This window comes from Ptychodera flava, chromosome 20 (assembly GCF_041260155.1).
Source record: "Ptychodera flava strain L36383 chromosome 20, AS_Pfla_20210202, whole genome shotgun sequence".
NCBI lineage: Eukaryota > Metazoa > Hemichordata > Enteropneusta > Ptychoderidae > Ptychodera > Ptychodera flava.
In genome coordinates this window covers 6,004,201-6,027,704 of record NC_091947.1, presented here as the reverse complement: position 1 = coordinate 6,027,704, position 23,504 = coordinate 6,004,201, and the positions used below count along the sequence as shown (strand labels likewise).

General features: G+C 34.7%; 1 protein-coding gene across 4 annotated transcripts in view; it reads right to left on the bottom strand.

The window, feature by feature from the left end:
* Positions 1 to 272: 272 nt before the first annotated feature.
* Positions 273 to 23,504, bottom strand: part of LOC139119837 (calsenilin-like) — a 127,587-nt gene continuing 104,355 nt past the window's right edge. For all 4 annotated transcript variants that reach the window (XM_070683755.1, XM_070683756.1, XM_070683754.1 and 1 more), the window contains 6 exons: positions 21,373 to 21,442; positions 14,657 to 14,727; positions 11,640 to 11,747; positions 10,407 to 10,511; positions 6,554 to 6,616; positions 273 to 5,882 (listed from right to left, as the gene is read on the bottom strand). In XM_070683755.1, coding sequence (XP_070539856.1) covers positions 5,835 to 5,882; positions 6,554 to 6,616; positions 10,407 to 10,511; positions 11,640 to 11,747; positions 14,657 to 14,727; positions 21,373 to 21,442 — 465 coding nt within the window. In that variant the 3' untranslated portion in view covers positions 273 to 5,834. The remainder of the gene's footprint in view (positions 5,883 to 6,553; positions 6,617 to 10,406; positions 10,512 to 11,639; positions 11,748 to 14,656; positions 14,728 to 21,372; positions 21,443 to 23,504) is intronic.

Here is a 23,504-nt window from a genome sequence, read left to right as displayed (position 1 = left end):
ATTAGATTAATCTGTGAAGTGGAACAGATTTGCCAGTGAACTGCTGAAAATGTTGTCTTGGCAAAGATACATCATGGCCTTGGATATTACTTTTATGAACAGATCAGTCCACATGGATCTGCAATGCAGTTTGCATGAGCTTCACAGGGTAAATTTCAATCTCCCCCAACTATCATTGATACTTTTACCACCCCAACCCCCTCACCCACCCCAGCATTTGAGAGGATGAAGGTATGCTAGTGTTGACACAAAGAACACAAAGAGAGACAGGCTTCTTGCTGAATTCTTACAAATTTATTGATGAAAGTTGCAATCAGGGTACTGACATACAACACACACATTAATAACCTAGTCATGTGGTATTGGAACAGCTGAAGCGCAATGCATCATGGGTTACAATCAAAACAATTATCATTCAGATGATGAATGTTTGAAAATTTACACAAATAAATAAAAGAGATAAACAAATTAAGTAAAGTACATAATATAAAATGAGAAATATAATCTCATAATTGATATTCTGAAATGGAAACATGACCAGTTTTTCAAGCTATTTACAATCAGTCTGTGGAGCCGTGACCTGTTATAAATTAAACAGAACTCTACTTATGTTGAACATTCCCTCTGGGTGAAAATCTTGGAGTGTACTGATGGTGCCTCCATCTAAAACTGTGTCCACTCACAGCCACATAATGATGGAACTCGTGAATAACAAATAAATATATTTTATTTAAAAGTCAATTTTTTTTTCATTTTGAAACAGCAAAAGTTAAGCTTATAAAGCCAGTGTAAAAGTCACTTCAAATAAAATCACGTTGGAAGGTGTTGTCAGAGAAATGACTGGTGCCATGGTTAGTGTGATGATTGGTGCTAAGATATTATATTACATGAATGTTGTAATGTGTTCTCCAGAGTGTTCCCTAAATGATAACAAAAGCTTTGCAGATACAGTTAAACACACTTTCTCAGTTGCACATTCAGCTTCTATTCAAGACTTCCAGCACGATGTTTTTGAACGCCAAGAAGCTATAACTTTCGATGATTTTTTTCACAACTTTTGTTTTGTATGTTAACTACAGTTTGTTGTACTCTCCTACTAGCATGTTGAGATACACAGTATTCAGCTTGTCAGACTTGTGCAGACTGCATTGTTATTGTTGACAAGTGAATTCTGGTCTGGACTAGAATTCAAATGCAAACAATAATAGTGCAATTTACAGGTATATGGACGTTGTGTAGACCACTAAACAGTAGATGCCTTGGGATTAGTACAAGAAACTGCGGTTAACATACAAAACAAAGTAGTGACTCATAAAAATTTACAACTCCTAGCTAGAAGGATGATATCAATTTACTAAACATTGTTACCACCTTTCATTTTTCAACTGCAACCGTCCATTTGAGAACCTACAGGTTTCACAACTCTCAGATGGTAATGTCCAGACAAGTTTTAGGGGCTATGGTACAATTAATAAATCCATGTGCAGGTCTAGCGTTTCTTTATACAATATATACAAACACACCACTGTCAGAACAGACTGGAGATAATTTCATGCAATGAGAAATTTCGATTTCATCGAGAAAGCTCACCAGTTTGAATCAATGAGGGATGATTTTCACCGAAACTGTGTTTGTTATTGATTCTGTTCCAGGTGATGGTATAATTTCATCTATTATGACCCTTGACCTTTGGCCCAACAATCTGACCTTTATCTTGTGATGCAAAAATTGGACAATCTGTAGTAAATAGGGGTATCTTTACCAAAATTATTATTATAACCAAAAAAATTACCAGGCTGAGAGGATACTCTGGAGAACTTTTGAAGAATGAGAACCACAGTGAATGGACAATTATCAAATTAGACATCGTAGTTCGTAGCAGAAAATACAAATATTGTGGGAAAAAATTAACCACAATTGTCGAAAAGGGTGGGAGAAAAAGTTGGAATTCGGAAGCATTAATAGCATAATGCCTGATAAATGAGTAAGAAGTTGTTATCTTTTAAAATGTAATCTACTATTTACAATCTCGTAAATTGACAGCATGTATGTATTTTATTCCAAATGTGGACGTATAACCATATCAAATGCATACGTTTTCATAAAGGCTGAACAGTGCATACTGATGTTCAGATAAAACCTATTTCTCTATACCAAACAAAAATATGATGGCAGAGTTATTACTGATTTGTATCGCTAACTAACAAATTTTAATTTAGCATTGTCAATCGGATGTTCAGCTGTGTTAACTTGCTGTTTCCTGCGCCTTTGATTAGCAGTTTTTCAAGGCTGATCTGCCATTTGCCATGTGAAGCACACCTTCTCTAACATGCTAGCCAGCTCTTTCTCATTTTTTTCCCATCTGCTCTAACACTAGTACTCAATTTGCAGTTTCTTGAAGCTACCTAGCCGCTGTTTGCTGCTAACTTGCAGTACTGTAAGGCTAACTTGCCATTTCTCACTATTAATTCAGTTTGTTGGTGTAATTGGCTGTTATCACAGCCAACTTTTAGTAGGTCAGCGCTAATTTCCTCTTTTTTACTGCTAACTTGCAGTTATTGTAAGGCTAACTTGCATTTCTCTCTACAATTGCAGTTTGTTGGTGTTTATCTCTCGTTATCGCTGCCAACTTTCAGTGGGTCTGTGCTATTGGTACACATATGTGATTTCTTTGTGCTGACATCTACATGTTCCCTGCATTCCTCTGTTAAATTTTACTACTTTGTGCCAACTTGCATTAGTAATAGAATTTTTCATATTCTGACCTTTTCTGAGGTATCTCTATAATTTCCAGACTAATTAGAGTCAGTCAATAGAAGCAGACTAACCAAGTTTCTTACATAAATAATTTCATTTCTTGGGATACTTATGCTTGCCATCTAAATCTTGGAGCATAGGTACCCATGCCCATCGAGTGCTGTTATGCAATGGTGTGTTTACCTATCAAATTAAAAGTGACCCATCTACTGAAAATATACCAATTATTTTGTTAGTTTTAACTTATTTTCATTTACCAGTCATCATGGCAAGGTTCTTCACTTAATACTGATTTGCAATGGGTGGGGTCAACTGAGGTCAAACTTGAAAAAAGTCATCGTTGATGACACAGTCCCCGCTTGTCCATTTTGTCATAATCTTTGGTGTCTAGGTAGCTGTGGAATGACATTGATGCAACGGGTGCATCAGGCCTGTGACTTGCATAATAAAGTAATCTGAGGAACGTTCAATAAAAGACTCATCTCTGTCGGTGTTGACCACTATATGAACTTTTGATTACATCACACATAACGATGCCCTCACTGCCTCTAGTGTCATGACAGCACATACTATACACATGGTTTGGTGGAATTTTCGAAATGGTATGGGATCGGGTATGTTGTTGTAATCAGCCATTTTGGATCATATAATAAAACAAATTAATGTGCACAAGAATGCAGCCATATCACGTTTAAACAAAATCAGTCCATTGAAGGACAGTGACCTATGTTTATAAAATTGAAATCAAATGGCTGTCTATTGACCATATGGATCGTAGCACAAAATTAGTAGACATGCACAAGTATGCCATAGTACTTTATCTTTGTACCAAGTCTCAACAACATTGGATAAGGAATATTTGCATATGATTAAGCCTCAAAGACATGAAAAAATCCAAAAATGACAATCTAGCAGCCATATTGGAACATGTCACGAAGTAAATTGACATGTATACATGTATGTGTGCCATAGTGCTTGATCTTTGTGCCAAGCTTGGACAAAATGGGTTTAATGACCTTTGAATTATGCTCCAAAGACATGCAAAATTCCAACAAATAGCAGTTCTGCAGCCATATTGGATCCTATCGCAAGGTTAATTGATACATGCATATGTATGCCATAGTGCTTTGCCTTTGTGCCAAGTTTGAACAAAATCAGTTCAAGGATGTTTGAGTTATGGTTCAGAGACATGAGAAAATCGCAAAAAAATGGACGCCTGTCGGCCATATTGGATCATATCATGAAATATAGTGGCGTTCATATGAAGGGCATAATGTTTTGCTTTTGTGCCAAATTTGAACAGAATCGGTTCAAGGATGTCTGAGTTATGGTCCAAAGACACGAAAATCGCAACAAAATGGCTGCCTCACGCCCATATTGGATCCTATCGCAAAATAATTTTACATGCACATGAAGGCCATAGTGTTATGCCTTTGTGCCAAGTTTTAACAGAATCTGTTCAAGGATGTCTGAGTTATGATCCAAAAACATGAAAGATCCCAACAAAATGGCCGCCTCACGCCCATATTGGATCGTATCGCAATATAATTTGACAAGCATATGTAGGCCATAGTGTTATGCCTTTGTGCCAAGTTTGAAGAGAATCTGTTCAAGGATATTTGAGTTATGGTTCAAAGACATGAAAAAATCGCAAACAAAATGGCCGCCTCGCGGCCATGTTGGATCGTATCGCAAAATAATTTGACATGCACATGTAGGCCATAATGTTATGCCTTTGTGCCAAGGTTGAACAGAATATGTTCAAGGATGTCTGAGTTATGGTCCAAAGACATGAAAAATCGCAACAAAATGGCTGCCTTGCGGCCATGTTGGATCGTATCGCAAAATAATTTGACATGCACATGTAGGCCATAGTGTTATGCCTTTGTGCCAAGTTTGAACAGAATCTGTTCAAGGATGTTTGAGTTATGGTCCAAAGACATGAAAAATCGCAACAAAATGGCCGCCTCGCGGCCATATTGGATCGTATCACAAAATAAATCGATGTGCATCTGTAGGTCATAGTGCTATGCCTTTGTGCTGAGTTTGAACAAAATTAGTTCAGCAGTGTCTGAGAAACTGTTGATGACGGACGGACGGACGGACGGACGGACGGACGGACGCACAGACGGGACCCAATCTATAAGTCCCCGCCGGACTTCGTCCGCGGGGACTAAAAAGTTTTTTGACAACACTTCTAAGTGTCCACAGGAATTTCTGTAAGACAAAATAAAATTAGGAGCATTCCCTATTGATGATAGATTTAATCCACTTTACATATAAAGACTAACACTTTTCATGTACTTTCTTTTGAGTCCAAACATTAGTCTAACATAATGGCCGGCACATTATACACTTTCATACGGTACTCATATGAAATTTGTAAACAACCAAGACACAGTGGTAGGCTGTACCTGAACAGTTTCATATTCATTCACTTTTGTAAAATTCTACGATTTGTTCAATCCAATCTTGATTGCATCATATGATTAAAACCATGGTTAGATAATTTAACCACTGATTTTAATTTGAACAGAAACATACATTATCATGCATTGGTGATTTACGAATTCGAAAACCACGTCAGTTACTGAACTCTGGGAGTCATTGAGAAATGGCACCTTACAATTGAAAGAAGATTCTGAAACAGAAATGTCACTGGAAAAATCACTGGACATCTGTTTTCATGTTCTGTTATGATTCACGGTGACGTTTGTCTGTAACTAATGCAAGTTAGCACAAACTCATAGCATCTATGATATGATACAGGCAAAAAATTTGCTTTAAAGTGATCATATTAAAAAAAAAACCAATTATGCTCTACAAAATCTAAGGCAACCCTAAGTAATAGAAGATTTCTCATGATAAGTGCAAATGAAAGTACTATTTTAGAAACGGCAATCTGTGTACTCAATGTCAAATGAAATGAGAAAAAAAAATCACAAATCAGAATTCGAAGAGACTGGTAGACACTTGCGTCATTTGACTTTTAAAATGCCAATGACTAAGTCAAAAAGTGAAATTTACAGGTAATAAAAAAGCTGCGTTGATGGGAACATGATCAGAGCTTGTTTTCTTCATAATGTTGTATCAAACATGGATATTGACTTTGTAATGTTTTCATCCTGAAAAGGACCAAAAAACACAAATAAATAACAAAAAAATGTAAACAAATCAGAAAGAATAAACAACAGAAAGATATAAACCATGATAGATGATGTGTTTTGGCTGATGTATATCTGCGGAGTTACGCCCTGACTCCATAGAGTGGCAGTTTATATTCTTCTGGCTATAGTCAATGCAATCTATTGAAATAATGACCACCATGGATTGTTGTACATTATCAAAGCTATGGTGGTACACAACATCTGAACCATCAAGTGATAGAAGTTTTTAGCAATCTTCAAAAATTAAAGTGACAGGACAATAAAGGCACAAAGTAAAATTACAGAAACCTTCCCAAAACCTCACATCATTAGCTTTCCCAGTCTACTTTGAAGTTTACTGATTGCTGTGCTTCTACCAATGCTATTTACAGGTGATATAGGAAAGAAAATTACTTTCATATTATATCAAAACTTGTGACTAGTACGGAAGAGCTAACATTTCTGTATCAGAATTCAGTCACTTTTATAATGTTGCACGCAATCCACCTGTATAAGTGTAAGCCCAAATGTAAGCTTACTTTCAATGTAAACAGATAAGACAGATACAAAATATGACATAAGCGTTTGCCATGGTTTGGTTAAAAAATTCTGTAAGGTTATACACAGTAACGGAATAAAGATGAACATACCATTTTACAGGAATCCATGAACTCTTCCATCGTTATCACACCATCTCTGTTCAGGTCCATTTTCTGTCGGTTAAACAAGCCATCGGATAATCAACACAAATTGCAATGGGGCTGTTTATGGTTGCAAGTTTGTTAGTTGTTACTAAATATAGCAGCCTGCTTGTGAAATCAGACACTGCCGCAGGGAATTCAGACAAGTTTTGTCAGTGTTGCATGCATGGCTGTCATTGCAGCTTGTAGTCCTAGCCGTAACTATACCTTCAGCATTAATTACAACATGGTAGCAGTCACCTACAGAGTTGCATTAATGCATGCATAATTTCCCAAAAGTGCAATCCATATTAGCAGATGGACAAATATTTACTTTTGCATATTAATGAGAGAACAGTGATGTAATTTGCAAGCAGCTGCATTTCATTTTAGGGAAGGTACGTCTGTCAAAATTGGAAGGCAGGTTTTCAGTAACACTGAAGTCAAGCCATGTACAGTATAAACAACATAGGTGGATTGGCAAAGACCATTAAAGTTATTAAATTTTCAGCTGAATAATTTTATAGATGGAAGAAATGATGTTGTCCATTATTATATTTTTAGTTTGATGCTTAACATTGTAGCTGCCACACTATGATTCAGTTTTATGATATATCCTATTTCATATAACTGATACTTTCTTTTTTATTCTGAAAAGAAATAAATTCAATGTGCATTAAGGTCTGCTGTCAATATGACCTAAATATTACATTTATTTATTGTGAAACACTGTTGTATGGTCCACAAGTGAGTTATTTAAGCGTCAAATTTGATTAACTTTCACAAATGTTTTGCTATGTACTCGTCTAGTTACTCTATAAAGTGTTTGAACACTGTGTGCAATTTCAGAATGTTTCACTGAATGGAACTAAATTATTAATGGTTTGTGAAGTTTATCAAAACCTTCTGAGTTTCTGGGCTTGATATTACATAGGCAGAAGTGGCTGTCTATTTTGGATAATTTGTTGTCGATATGTTTTACTTCGAGATCTCTTTTTATCCACATAATAAGTGTGGTATTAAATTCCTGGAACCACATAGGAAACACAGCGCATTCACTTGTCAATACAGCAGATATTACGTTGTATCTGTGTCCAATACTTTGAGTGATTTAAAATCAAAACATTGATGCTATACAGAGTATGCCTTTGGGCCGTGCACAACATTCAAGTAGAATTAAATTACACCACTCAAATTTTCTTGCCATATAACCTCTCCTTTATGGGTACATGTGATGGGATAAACAGCGCCCTCAACATACATTGAAAATCAGATCATTAGAATTGCAATGTGTTAGCAGCTCGGAAGGTTGTATCTGATCAGTAGATGGTCATTATTTACAGCAACTTAAGGAGTCTGAAACTAGGGCTATTCTCTATCTGATTTGCTGTTTGGAAATAATGGAAGTTCAGAGAGACTGCACAATAGCACTGGAATTGTACCTTCATTGCTATAGATATACTAGTACACCAATATAATACTACTTATATTTTAGACTTTTTTCCGTTATTTACAAAACCATGAGCTATGGAAATAGTCAAACTACTGTAAAAATCTGTCTGCAAAGTCAGAATAAAAAACAACCCTGAAATACTTGACATACTGTTGTCATCATTACGAAAAGGACAATTAATTTTTACCGTAATAATATCAATTAATTGTCAAACATTTTCAAAGGAAAGGTTCAAGTTATTTCGTGACATTTGAATACACTGAAGAAAGTCACACTAGATATGGTTCAGTGATCTAGGGTACATTGTCAAATGATATTTAAACCTACATATTTAAGTCTACATATTTTTAAAGCATTTGAGTTGCAGTGAGTACAGGCAAGTCTATGAAATATTTGCATTTCATTTTCAATAGAGCTTTTGAGAGCTTTGATCAATATTCAATTACAAAATATATTTGCACAGCAGGAAAAGTTAGAGAGGGTTGTCCAATAAATTACAGATCTTGGACTCTTCATTTGAAGGATTTGCTGAGGATGTTTTCAACAAAACTAGGGTCGCAATAGGCACTCTAAAAGCACCATCAATCCCTTGAATCTACAAGAATGGCATTTCCATGGAAACAACACAATGATAATCGCACTCTGAAATAGTAAGCACTGGGATCACCGTGACAACAATGACCGTATGAGAATTTTTTGTCATTACGGGTTAATCTGAAGAGACTTTTTCTGTTATTAGGGCTTAAAATTTGCCATAGAAGAACACTGTGATAGAAATGTGAAATCAGTGTGTACTGTTTGGCAAAATATGATGTTTTCTGCATTGAAATGTACAATTTTCTAAAAGTGTGTCACAGTGTCGTGGTGGATGCTTGAAACACAAGCTCATGACTGCATGAACAGAAACACAGGAAGAAAACAATACTGCAATTATATGTCTTGACGGTAAAATTAATTCAGATTTCAGTAACTATCAAAAATAAGCTCAATTTTGAGATCAGAAACATGCAGTGTGATCTTTTTCCTGTATTGTTTTTCTCCGGGTGGAAAAATCTCTCATTGTATAATCCAATCCGCTGACATCAACACTGAACGTTAACAACCATAACATGAAGTGTACTTTACGCAATTATCAAAATTTGCCATCAAAGATGGCCATTACTTTGCACAAACAAAAGCTGGAATTGAATATTGAAATGTGATGGCATTCACAATGTGATGCCGTTTCAAATTTCCTGTCAGAAATGCCATCAAGGGAGAAGTGTATCGGTGATTGAACAAATCAATTCCTGCTTTGCCGTGATGACATACCGCAATTTTGAATTGCGAAGGTCATTTCTGTCATCCAATCAGGTAGCAAGTCTTTACTTCACAAAATTTCGATTGAATTTCATAGAGAGAAGAGAAATTTCCCAACACAATGTTTGGTTTAAGGTAGAATGCACTTCGGGTACAAATATTCGGACTCTCAAATTTCTACAATTCTATTCTGATCTACCTCATGATCTTAGTTTTTCAAAAATCCAAAATTAAATTTTCCCCCATAGAGTTAACACAGGGATGGCATTCATTTTGAATTACAATGTGTTGGGTAATTAATTTTGCTAGTTCCAAACTTTGCAACGTGACCCGGTTTTTATTGTTGAATTTTGGTCAGTGAATGGTAAAAAGTTTCATTTAGGAACGTTTGAGGGAAAGTGTAAGTCTTTCACTTTCGAGGCGCATCCGACATTAAATATATACTTCTCTATCAGCACAATTCAGTTGTTCCTATCTAAATGTTTAGATGCTACTTTTCTCTTTAATCTGCTCTCCCCAATTCTCTGTAAACAGGTTCACAGTCCATCATTGATAACATTTGGTTAAAGTTGGGCTAAACCATGGTGTAGTGAATAAATCCTGATTAATAGTCTCTCGATATTCTTTTTTCTATATCTAAAAAATTACCTTTTTAGTTTAAATTTGGTGCCAAAGGCTTGGCTACAACCTCTGAATGGAGGAAAAACTGTCTTGGGGTAATTTCTTGGTGGATATTGTTACCGGTAGTGATTTAATCGTATTCAAGCTGTTGTTGGGTGGAAATGTTCATTTCCTGAGTCAGATTTCAAACGTCAGATAAAAGCATCAATTCTCAAAGGGATATAATTTTTAACTATTTTGACACGTGATAGATTCACTGGGATTTATATTCATCAGTTTGTTCACAGAGCAAACAGACCTGACGGTTCCTTGACATTTTCACTTGGTTTCAATTAAGTGAATTCATCTATCATACAGGACGTAAATCAAATAAAATTGAATAATTAATGATTTTACAGCAATTATACAACCTGCTTTGGGATGTCCATATCAGTCCAGTTAATTACTTACTTGAAAAATCTTCTCTGCGTGCTCTTTTGGTGAGACTCCTTCAAATGTAGGCTCTGAGTATCTCCCCATCATTTCGTATATTGCTTGTATAATTAAAAACATTTCCTATGAATGAAAAAATACCACACAACATTAAAACTTTATATAGGAAACACAGAGGCATATATTTTGTCAATGACTGAGAGAATCAACACACATACTCTCTCCCTCTCTCAGTTTTAATGGCATAAACATCCCTATCAGATTGTTTTCATTTGCTTAAAAACAAGTGTGTGCGCGTGTGTGTGTTTATTTATATATATATATATATATATATATATATATATATATATATATATATATATATATATATATATATATATTATATATATATATATATATATATATCATTTAGGTAACTATATAATATCAAGATCGCTGATTCTTTACACTGGGATAAAATACTTTTTGTCATATAACCTGCCAGGGAAATTTCAACCTTGACCAAACCAATCGCTGTCCTTGCTTGTGACAGTATGTTGATTAGCAAGTGAATATGTATTAAACTGCATTCTGTTGATGAAACGATCTTGAAACGGTAATATTACAAATGGGCAGATAAGATGATAACCTGGAAACAGAATTCGTGTAGAGAGGGTCAATGGAAAGATGCAAATGTCAAGGACAGCCTCAATTTGTTGATGTGTAACGATCAATGCTGAATGGAAGAAAACATAGAGACTACTTCTGATCCTTTTTTAATGATTGATTGGTGATGAAAATAACTCACAGTGTCAATAACCAGCAAAATAAAATGCATATGGTTTTGATCAGTTATCGTACAAAAGCTGACCTGTGAGACTGTCTGTCACCATAAATTTTCTGAAGAAAGTTCTCCCACTGTATTCAGCTCAAAATGATACATTATAATAATTGCGCAACTTTTCAAAAACTGTTGGAATATACCAGTGTACAGAGACAGTCAAGCATTTTGAAATGAGAGCTGTACAGTACACATGGTTCTATTCTCTTGGCTTAAAATTTCTATGAGGATAATAGGTATTTTTTCACAGTAAACTTTGAGGCTAGCTCACTTGTGTCTGTTTTGTCACCAGCAGATCCACAGCTGTATTCATAGATGGTGATCAAGCCCTTTGTCTGATTAGTGCATTTGTCGGAGCAATGTCTGGGGAGAATGTAAAAATCAACCACAGCGGTGTGTGACAAGAAGACACTTAATATTTCTTCTCTTACCTCCCTTGTAATTAAACCATCCCTGTTGACATCATAAAGATTAAACGCCCAATTCAATTTCTCATTAAGTGTACCTCTTGAAAGGACAGAAAGACCAAGTACAAATTCCTGGAATATAATTTTGAAAAGGGTATGAATATTGAAGGAATTGCAAGGAATTCATTCACAGTGACATTTAGTTTGATCAGCAGGTACTTTTCAATACAAAAGGAAAGAAAAAAGGGAAAGAAATTAAGTTAAAAGCTGATAGACACTGATCCCATTTAAAATAAATGCAATGACATCAAATTTTCAATTTTCCTCTATTTTGAAAAAATTATTTGTTGTGAGCGCTAACACAACATGGTCATACATGTTACAACATGCAGAAGTGCTCAGGGGTCACAAGATGCTATGGGTTTACGTCTGTTTGTCTGTACATCAATAATTTGCAGTACTAGATACAGATGTGAAATGTGAAAGAATACCTGGTACTGTGCAAAGCCATGCCCTGCAATATTATAATCCACCATCATCCATAGTGGCGAATTTTTATTTATTCATAGTGAATTAAACTCTAAGACAACTACTACCATATGGAAAACTATGGACTGATCATTCTAAAAATTTGCCCCAACCACTAAAAATAATTTCATATATAGAGTTTTGTTCTATCTTTATAAAAATATGGCATCACTACATATCACTACATATTTATGACCAACAATTATGGATTTTTTTTTCTTGTGGAGGAAATGAGAAATTAAGTAATTAATAAATTACTTTAGATAATATTCAAATACTTTCTGAACAAATATTTCATGTGATTGCATGCTGCATTCTTGATTAGAATGTACATTTTACTTTGGAATTCTGGGTAATAATCCTCAAAGCTATGAATGTAATTTTTTCTGGTCAGAGAGGAATTAGCATAAAAGCAGAACAAGTAAAAACATATATTGTGTTGATTTTAATACTAATGATTCTAATAATGTTAAAGCTACAACAGCTGTAACATTTTATCGATAATATTTTTCGTATTCATCTTCAAAAATTAAAGTACATCATGTTATTCTGCTTCCAAAAGTTTTTGATGAAGTAAAAGTATAAATGTGTGATGCTATTGTTGATATAAATTATTATGTGGACTAAAATTAAGTTATCAACAATAATATTTGCCACTACAAATTCACAGAGTGTATTTTCGAGTCCATCGCTACGCAATCATAATAATTTTGGGAGTAGAACAAGAGGCTGTTTCTTTAACACCATAAAAATCATTAGAAAATACATCAAAAGATAAAAACAATGGAGCTTTTATTATTGATATGTCATCTATCACCTTTTAAAGTAAAAGTCTCCACAATGACATTTTAAGAGAAAACGAAACTTGGGAACAAACAGCTAGAGAGGGCAAAGGTCATGACTTGAGGATGGGCTAAATGCACAATTCATGCAGCCATATTTATACACATGTCGTGAAATGTTGAATAGAAACATCGCATTTTTATGAAGGCTGATATTTGGGTGAAATGTCTGGATAATTGTTTTCATATACATTTTCAATGCAAATGAATTACTTCACTATTTGGTCTCGTTGATTTCAACAAGTACTATGGCTTCACTTGGAATGAAAATAACCAAGCCAAACCAATCATACAACTGCACCTTTAAGTGCCTTGAAAGTGAAAGGCTTAAATTTATGCTCTAGCTTTCCTCAATGAAACTTGTAACCATTTTCTTACCAGATCGAAAATATAAATGGGGGGGGGGGGTGGGGTGTCACTATGCAAATTTTGGTACTAGAAAACCAAATTATCAAACATTTACCAATACTTGAAATTCAAAATGGCCACCATACCTGTGTTACTAGTAATTCAACAGGGACAAATGATTTAATTTGCTTTACTAAAAACTAAGACAGTGTACACTTTTTTCTCCAAGAGTTTTAAAATGAGCCTCACCAGTAGTAGACCAGAAAAGTATTGTTACAATGATTTGAGAGTCCAAATATCTATCCCTAAGCTGTATTCAACCCTAATTGTAGATGTTTTTTGACACAAACAACCTTATGGTTGCCAGGACAGGATTTCTGACCTGTCATCTACAGTCTCAGCATCAGGGCAATTTTCATCTCACCGTACTGTCACACTGACTCTCAGTGGCTTCTGGGTGAAATGACTGTTTGCAAGGATAAAATTGGTACGTGGGCACAATATGACGTACATGTACGTCTGTTGATTATATTCATTAAAGTTTGTAAAGTGATTATGAATTTCATTGACATCAACTAAAGTAAAATTCTCTACTATTCAACCGCATAAATGACTTATTCCCTTAATCTCCACACACCATTCTTTTCAAATTGGTCATTACTTCGACCTCACAGTTGTTTCAAAAGCCTTTACCAATTAAGAAAATCTAAGAGACGAACAAAGTTCCACAGAGATTGTGAAGTACGTTCAAGTCTCATCTCTTTCCTTGTCTTGCATGAATTGATTGTAATTGAATGTTTAAAGATGTCACTTTTTGATAAAAACTGACTATCCACAATTATTCTTTTACTCTTTTGGAATGTTTTCCTCTCATAAAGAGTCTGCAGTTCACATTTTCCTGAAAATATCCTTCTACATTGATTTGATTGTCTGTTGGAAAATTATTCAGCAGTAATAAAATCTACCATATGCTGATAAAAGAGCTACTTGAAGCACTTTTTTTTTATCTTTTCAAACTTCACAAATAGGCTTTTCATCACAAAAATTTCACCGGGAAATGTGCAAATCTTTTGAAAAGATTCAGTAATTATTTCCCGCTGAACAGGCTTTGTGGAATAACGTGCGGTAGTCTAACAACCATTTTCATAAAACATGTACAACTGTGGGCTTCCTAATCTCCAAAGAAATGTTCAGCTGTTCGTGTCAGACAGATGAATCGTACATTCGGTAAATGGATGTTGACAATACTAAGTGGAAAAGGTGCGTTACCCACAATTCATCACTCTTGAAAAGAAAGTAGTTGCTAATATCCACATAGCTCACCTCAAAGCTTATTGTACCATTGTGGTCTGTGTCAAATGTGTTGAACACGTAATGGGCGTACTGACTGGCATCTGAAATAAAGCAATAATTACACTTTGGTTAGTTGAAACACATTCAACATAAAACAAAACTCCTGGTGCCACCTACTGGTTCACCAATACTGTTGAGAACTAGTAGATCTTTTTTTCACATTCATGGTTGTACTGAAGGTGCAAGGTGGTGTAGCAGTTTAAGTACTGGGTTCCCAGAAGGGCAACCTAGCCAGGGTACAGAAATTAAATCAGCAAATGTTTCCTGAGAATGCAAGCATTTGAGCTTAATCGTCATACAACACATTAAAGGACATACCGTATTACCTACAAAATGGCTGAATGTCCATCATCTCTGGCATGAAAATGTTTTTTTTTTCAAACTTGTAATCTTTTTTTTCATCATAATTGATGAGCACCTTGAGCGATGTGTAGATCAAATGATGCATTGGTTAGAACATGAATCAAACATACAGATGTGTCACAGAGTCACAGAATGAGAGCAAAGAAGGACTACCTTGAGATGTAAACTAAAATTGTAAGTGGATCCTATTCAAAACAAAATCTTGTTGCTATGAACCATCATTAAATCTGATCAACCTGTACCTATGGATAGTTTGTGAAATTTATTCTGGAGACAACTGATTGTGACTGACTGATAGCAGAGTGCAGGGCAAGCACAGTGTGGTAGATTGCACACACAAGACAAATGGAACTGTTCTGTTTTGATTGATAAAATCAATCAAACCATCGGTTTTTTCTCTCTCCCTTGTACCTGGATGTAATTGTTCTCAAGGACTCCATTGCAAGTCAATTGATTTATACAATCATGAGTTATTGGGTTTATCTTGTATATTGCAGCTGACATGGATGTTTGCAATTTTTTTTCCAAAGTTATTGCCATGGCAACTTCACTTTTGGGGGAATTTTAAAAATTTATGAAAACAGATTGAGTTGGCTGTCTATCTGTGTAGCATGCTATTGCGATTCATATTTTGAGGGCCGGTAGCTGTAACTTCTGATAATAATTTCACAATTTTTGTTTTGTACATGTCCATTGCAACTTCTTGTTCTATTCTTCAAAGCATGTTAAAACCTGTAACTATTTTGCTTATCAAAACAGATTCTATGTAAAATGCACCGATATTGTTTATATTTGAATTGCAGTCCTGACCAGAAATCACTTGTCAACAATAAAAATGCAGTCTACACATGTGCTGAGTTGATAAGTTGAATACTTTGTATCTCAACATGCTTTTTGGAGTAGAACAAAACAATACTTGACATTAATTAAAAACAAAATGGTAAAAAATCATCAAAAAGTTTATACAGTTACAGTCCCTTTATAATGAGACTTCTTTTCACACAACAATGATTGTGTTCATGGAAACAAAATATCCACTGGATTTCATAGCTTTCTAATACACTTGAAAACCAAGATACACAAATCCAAATTACACTCAGTCTAACATTCATGGGAGATTCTGCAATTGTACCGTATATAAGGGTTAAGGGTAACTCTTCATTTACGTATACACAGGCTATAGTGCTTGAGTGAATGTGTATTGATGGCTTGGAATGAGTGTACGGTCATCATGAGACACCATTGCTTTCTATTAGACATCTGATTCAGGCAATTTGTTTTGCAGCCAGAGACAGGTCAGGCAAAATCTTCATTCTCAACTCCCAAGTGATCTGTTGGGCATAGGTCAACCAGGTGACAACATGGTTAATGAAATTTGTAGGGATGAACAGGGTTATAATCATACAACCCCGCCTCTTTCAGAAGGCATAGCATATTTTAAATGTTAATTTTGAATATTAATTAGGAATTTAAATACGTCTAGATTATTCATAATGGCATTTTCTGACACTGTGCTTTGGCATGGGTTTTAACTCTTTGAGCGCCAAAGTCAATTTTTTGTCACCTTTATAAAATATACCGAATCAAATTTTTTTCAGATGTTTGCCAAAATTTTGATGAAAAACTGAAGCCAATGAAATTTGATGTCCATTTGGTCCAAAATTATCAAAAAAATGACAGAAAAATTCTTTAAAACTGGTAAAATGTTGCAGTAAAATTTTGGTGGGGAAAATAAAAGTACTGAAAGGGTTAAAGCAATAGCATCTTTTGAATGTTGATTTTGAATATTAATTAAAAATTTACATACAAATCTTGATTATTCATCATGGCATTATCTGACTCTATGTTTTTTTTGTTGGTTTACTAGAAAAAAGCAAATCTGTTAAAGTGACTGACAATTTAGCATTGTAATTATTGTGTGCGAACTGCATGGCTTAAAAACATATGCAAGTTATCCCCTGATGGTAATTTTATTTTTATGGGCAGTTCTAGGTCCTTGGAATAAAGAATATCACGAGATGAAGCACAAACTTAAAGAACTTTGTGACTTTAAAAGCAGCCTGATGTAATTACTCTTAGTGATCCACATTTTTTTACCTCACCTGATCTTTAACAATGAAGAACATGCAATTTCGAATTTTTTGAAAATAATTGAGGCAGGTACATTATAGGATGTTTGACCCATTATAAGTATGGGTCCAGTGAGCTCGGTATCTATTTAAAATTCCTGACATTCTGCATTCATAAGAAAGTAGCTCAGTGCTGGATGAAAAAGTACTTACTATCGACTTGGGATGGTGAAAAGAAATTTAAAGTATTAGCCGTGGTTGTCTCACAATGACATAATTCACTAGTGTGTTATTATATTTCCTCCACACATATTTGATTTATGGGTCTCTACAAATGAAAAATATCTCTGTAGCTTGACTTTCTCCAAGTCAGCTTTTTTCCTGTCTCCCTCTTTTTCTGAAAACACAACAGGAAGAAAATGTGATTGATAAGGGGTTTTACGGTGCATAACTGCATTGAAGTCAAATAGTTGATAAAGAATGGCAGAAGGGCATACCGTATGCCACATGGCTAGCATAAAAAACATGAAAAATATCAAAACCAGTGGCTAGTATGTCTCTTGTGACATTTTATAAGATCAAAAATACAACTGCTCTCACACCGTCAATTATGATATCAAGCTTTTCATGAATCAACATGAAAGCTTCACATCTAAGATTAGAACATGCCGCCTAACAAAGCCATCTATCGGTATAGCAACGATTCCTGTGAGACAGACACCTAGAATTATATCATTCGCTGTGAGAACAATAAAGAAATTTTGGACAAGTACTATAACCAAATTCAGGACAGTTGCTACAAATATACGTTGGACAATTCCTAGGGAACTCAGAGATAATATATTAATGCAATTGCTGAGAATGGAATAGGAAAACAAAGGAGAAATTCTGTTTCAAGTGTTGAACATACATGCTGTCCATTTCTATGGTTATTGTCCCTCACTGATGAAACCTACAATTTTAATAGTAAAGTCATTCCGGCAGCTGTTGTCTGCAATCTTTCATTTTAATTCTTGTCTAACTGTAAAAGTACCATATTCACTCTAATTTCATTTGCAAAACTGCAAGGTCTAACACTATGTAACTATTCCTGTATGGTTGCAATGTGTCATCAATCTAAAAGATGGTACCGGACCCTGTTTAAAATGATAAAATTCAAATGCTTTTCAACACTGGTTGCAGATGGCCTGCACTGCATACACTTTTGTAATAATGTAGATGTCTGTTCTTTCTCTTTTGTTAAAGTGGTATAATATGGCGGTATTCAATACTTTTTCCCTGACAATGTAAATGAAATGTCTAACATCATTTGAAATGAAGTGATGTTTTGAAAATATGCAGACTTTTGAGGGAATTCACCTTACAGTAGAATGCACCTCAGGGACAGATATTCAGACTCAAATTTGTACAATTCTTTTCTGATCTATCTCTTGTGGGGGCTCATTTCAAAAGCCATGGGCCCTTTTTGTAGTACTTTCCAAAATTGAAAATTTTATTTTCCCAATATACAGTCAATACAGGGATGGAAGCTATTTTGAATTTCAAATATTGGTAGATGTTACGTATTTTGTTTCTCTACTACCAAACTTTGCATGATGACCCCTGATTTTTATTCTTGATTTGGTACGAGAATGGAAAGTTTGAACAAAAGTTTTAAATCTTTCATTTTCGAGGCACATGCTACCTTAATGCAGGACAGTTATCTGTTTTGATACGCATCACAGACATATGTCAGCTGGGCAAAGTAGATGACACTGTCCATTTGATGAAGTGCCTGGACTGTACAACATCACCTTGTTTGCAGTTAATCTTAGTAATGTACAAGCTTTGCAGAAGCAAAACTATGAATAAGAATGCTGTTGTGTTGTCTGACAGCTGGTGTGCAGTTTTCAAACATAGCGTAAATGACACTTGGCTCACACTTGGTTCGATGTGGCAGGCCAGAGTGAGTATACTTAAATAAGTTTACCCCTGGGAACATGCATACCAACTTTCAAAGCAATCGGATGAGTGATTTCAGAGAAAATGATTTTTTTACCAAAAATGGACAAAATTTCCTCAAAAATACAAACTTGAAAATTTCACCACATATTTGAACAAATCTGACAGAGGGCAACCTAAGGATCATGCATACCAAGTTTCAAGGCAATGAGATGAGTGCTTTAAGAGAAGATTTTTTGACCAAAAACAGGAAAAAATTGCCCCCAAAATACAAATATCATAATTTCACGACAACTTGAACAAATCTAACCAAAGACACCATAAAGAACCTGAATGCAAAGTTTCAACCAAATCTGGCCCATGGTTACAGAGTTTTAGGAATTTGCAGGATTTTCCTTTTTTTTACCTTATTTGCATATTTTTGACACTGACATGTTCATTGAATAAATTCGCATCTTCACCCCTGGGTGCACCTGCTCACCAAATACTAAGATGGTAGCTATAAGCTGGTATGAAATTAGCGGGGAAGAAATGCTAACTGGTTTGAAATACTGTTACCCAGATGAACTTTGGGAATGGCTCAGAACTGGTAAGAGTGAGTGCCTATGTTAATCACCATGAAGTTTTTAAGGCTGAATTTGAATTGTTTTTGACATTTGAGCCTATGGTAAATCCATTGGTGATTATTTCTACTGAACATAAAGAAGAACGTGATGTATATACCAGCTGTGATGCATGTCCAGTATATCATACTTATTTTTATACCGGTACATCAATGTAACTGCAGGGTGGTTATTTTATTTCAAAGGTTCAAAACCATCACTTAGAAGAACTTGGTATGCTTATTTACATCACTTTGTCTTGCAATGCAATAAAATATGGCTGAAGGGCAGCCATTTTGTTCTGTGTAACAATTAAAATGCAATGTGTTATGCGAATATGCATATCAAGTTGTTTGTGATGTGATCTAATATGTACGTCAACTAACTTGAAGTCAATTACAGGTTTGAGAATACAAAGCCAAATTGAGGTTTAGCCAACAATCTTTTTTGCAACACATCAATTAATCTTACAATGCGATAAAAGCTGCAAAGTAGCCATTTTGATGCGATGTATTTCACGTGTAATAATCTACCATGGAGTATTTATATATGCACATCAACTTGTTTGTGATATGATCCAATATGTACCCCAACCACTGTAAATAAATTACAAAGTTTGAGAATACACAGTCCAATATTCATGCAATAGCAGCAGGAACAGTTAAACATCCCTGGACAGCCCTATATCAGCCCATATTGATGTGACAAAAGTTAGCCATGTGTCTCTTCACCCCTAAACATACTCCAGCTAAACTTTGGATTAAATTCCATTGTTTTCAGAAGGTGGATTATTTGTTCAGACACATGTTAAATGTAATAAAGTCTCTTTTTGATTCGAAGGTAAATGAATAGAAATATAAATAGAACAATAACGTTTGACATAGACCACAACACTGTGTGACAGCTGGCAGAGTAACATTTCAACTATAATTTATGTAGAAAGCCTCCAATTTCAAAATTTTCAAGGATTTATATCTGTTGTCTGCAAAAATTTTGATAGCATGAAGTCCAATACTTTATTTTGGACTAGACACTGATATGAAGGTTAGAGGAAGGATAAATAAAACTAATACAATTTATTATCAGTATTAAAAATGGACAATGACATGCAGTCTCACAAAGATTTCAAAAATCAAAGAATAGAGATTTCTAAATTAATGTATTTTGTGATAGCTAGAACCTGATGAATTATTCAGAACTTTAATAATAGTTGATTTTGTTGAGAATTTCTTTTTTACAGTTTTGGTATCCCTTCAGATATTGCAAAAACAGTCTAGCAAATTAAAAGAAATTATCAAAACAATTGTCAAAAGGATGTGAAATAATGCACAGAAGTAGAAGCTGTTACAAACATTCATGTTTCCAACTTGGCAAACATACAAATATCACAATTTCATTCAAAATTTTGGAGAGATATTTGCTTCATGTTGAAACTCATGATTAGATTTGTAAGTATCTTCAGATAATTGTAAGACTACTGAACATGATTATGAATATTTCTAGATTTTTAGTTTATTTTTCCATTTCCCCTTATGTTTTAATATGTAAAATAAACACTGGTCTTGCATACATTAATGGTGTGTGGAAATAACCATCCTTAAAAGTTTGTAAAATAAGGAGGGTATCCTATATGACAAGACACATAAATGTTAAACACTTTGTCACAGTGCAACTGCATATCATTACAACTTCAGCACATGATTAGACTTACCTCCCTGAGGGAAAAATTGGGCATATATGTCTTTAAATGTATCTTCATCTACGATGCCTGTCGGACACTCCTGTAAGACAAACAATAGACACAGGTAATTAAAAGACAAATCACTTGAAGGTATTTAACAGATCCGAAGCTATGAATACGTCCATTCTAATTTGCACTATCTGTGAGCTTTATTGGTCAGCGTTACTCTTAATTTGATGTTTTCTTCATAATAGTAAAAGTAAATAGACTTTTTAGTAATTAATGAAGCAATTAATCTGGCAATGATCATAACCAAATCCAAGAAACACACTCAACACGGAGAAAGCATCACATTTTCTTTCATGGCAATACACACCATATTAAAATTTTAAACAGTGTGCACACTTTGCTTCTGGAAACATAACATTATGCAATAATGTACTTTTTTAAATTCAAGAATAAAAAACAGGTTCCATAGTGTGCAAATTTTTATATTGGCATTAGAGACAAAAATTAGCAATTAACTACTGTGATATTGAAAGAAAAATAAAAAAGGCCACCAGCCATTGAGCCAGACATATAGGAAGAAATGAAATTGATTTTCATGAACAAAAACCTTACAGCCTACAACTGTTAAAATAAGAGTCGCAAATAAGCAAAAAATTGAAATTTTTTTGGTCAGAATATCTGTCCCAAGGTATAATTGTACAGTATTATTTGTATGAAATCATCTGACAACATTTTCTAATTCATACTTGTTATCATGATCAACTACTCACTCACATTAAGTAAAAAAACAAAACAAAATTCATGTAAAAATTTAATAAGTAACTTATTGTGAATACGATGGAAGCGTTTGAGGATCCATGCACACATCTTCATGTATTTCAAAGCATGCTGCTGTTTTCATGAACCTGGCAAGCTGCCAATTCACTGGAATGTATTTTTCATTCGACGGTTTTCTGTTGAATGAAGTGACCGACTCTTATCTGCCTGTGTCGGTTAAAACTCCAATCCCACGAGTGCGCCGGTGTTTTCAAGACGTGGGATACCTACACAGTTTTGATGTTGCTACGTCTGATGACTAAAGATGCAGGGGTCAATACTAAATGTAATCAAGAACTGAAGCACCAGGACCACACCGAGATAATCAGTTAGATAACTTCGGATTAATGCACTGGGAAAAGCAACATGACTTTCCTTTAAATGGAGTTGTAGATGGTGAAATCAACTGAAATGAGTGTGTGCAATATGGTACATGTAGGACAAAGTACCTCAAACAAATGCACTAGTCATTAATGGAACACAGGCGTATCAGATGGTCAAAGTACCGATATGTGTTGTTCTGTGACCTAGGCTACAGAGGTCAAAGGTTACACTTGCTCTATTATTAAAATGGATTTCCCTTTTCTTCTGATCATTTTCAGCCGTTAATTATGACAAAAAAATTGAGAATATTTTTTGTCAGATTAAATAAAGCTGCTGGAAATGTGCACTAATGTTTATTCCTTTCACACAATTCTCTTAATGAAGCCGAACAAAGAGATTTAACTTTCAATCATAAGCCTGCATGCGTTCAGTGCCTTAGTCTGTTCCACGGTGGAAATTGGTTCATTACTTGTGAATGTGCTTATGTTGGCTGCGTCATGTGCATCATTCTCTGAGATGCATTTTGTATCAGACATGATGATCTACAGTTGTATCAATTTGAAATCTTTAAGTTGCATTTGATGTAAATATAATAATATGCAAATCCATTACTCAAATGACCTTACAATTTCCTTTGTTCACACAACCAACCATCAAATTTTCGCATATGTTTAGGGAAAAATCAAAAACTTGATTTTCAGAAACGCTTTTGCCATTAAACTGTGTATATGTATGTACTATACAGTGGAACGTCTAACGAACAAGAAAAAAATATTACAAGAACAGGCCATAATTGTTTTATGGGGAGGTACTGTTTTTGACCTTGAATGATATAAATAATATAACACGTAAACATGTATCATCACAGAAAAGAGAACAAAAATAACTTTTAATTCTTGTTGTAGTGCAAAATACTCTAAAACAGGAATTGAATTACATACAATCTGTGTTTCCACAGGTCAAGTTTGACTGAGACTTTACATGTATTAAAGAATCTGTATGATATTAAGATC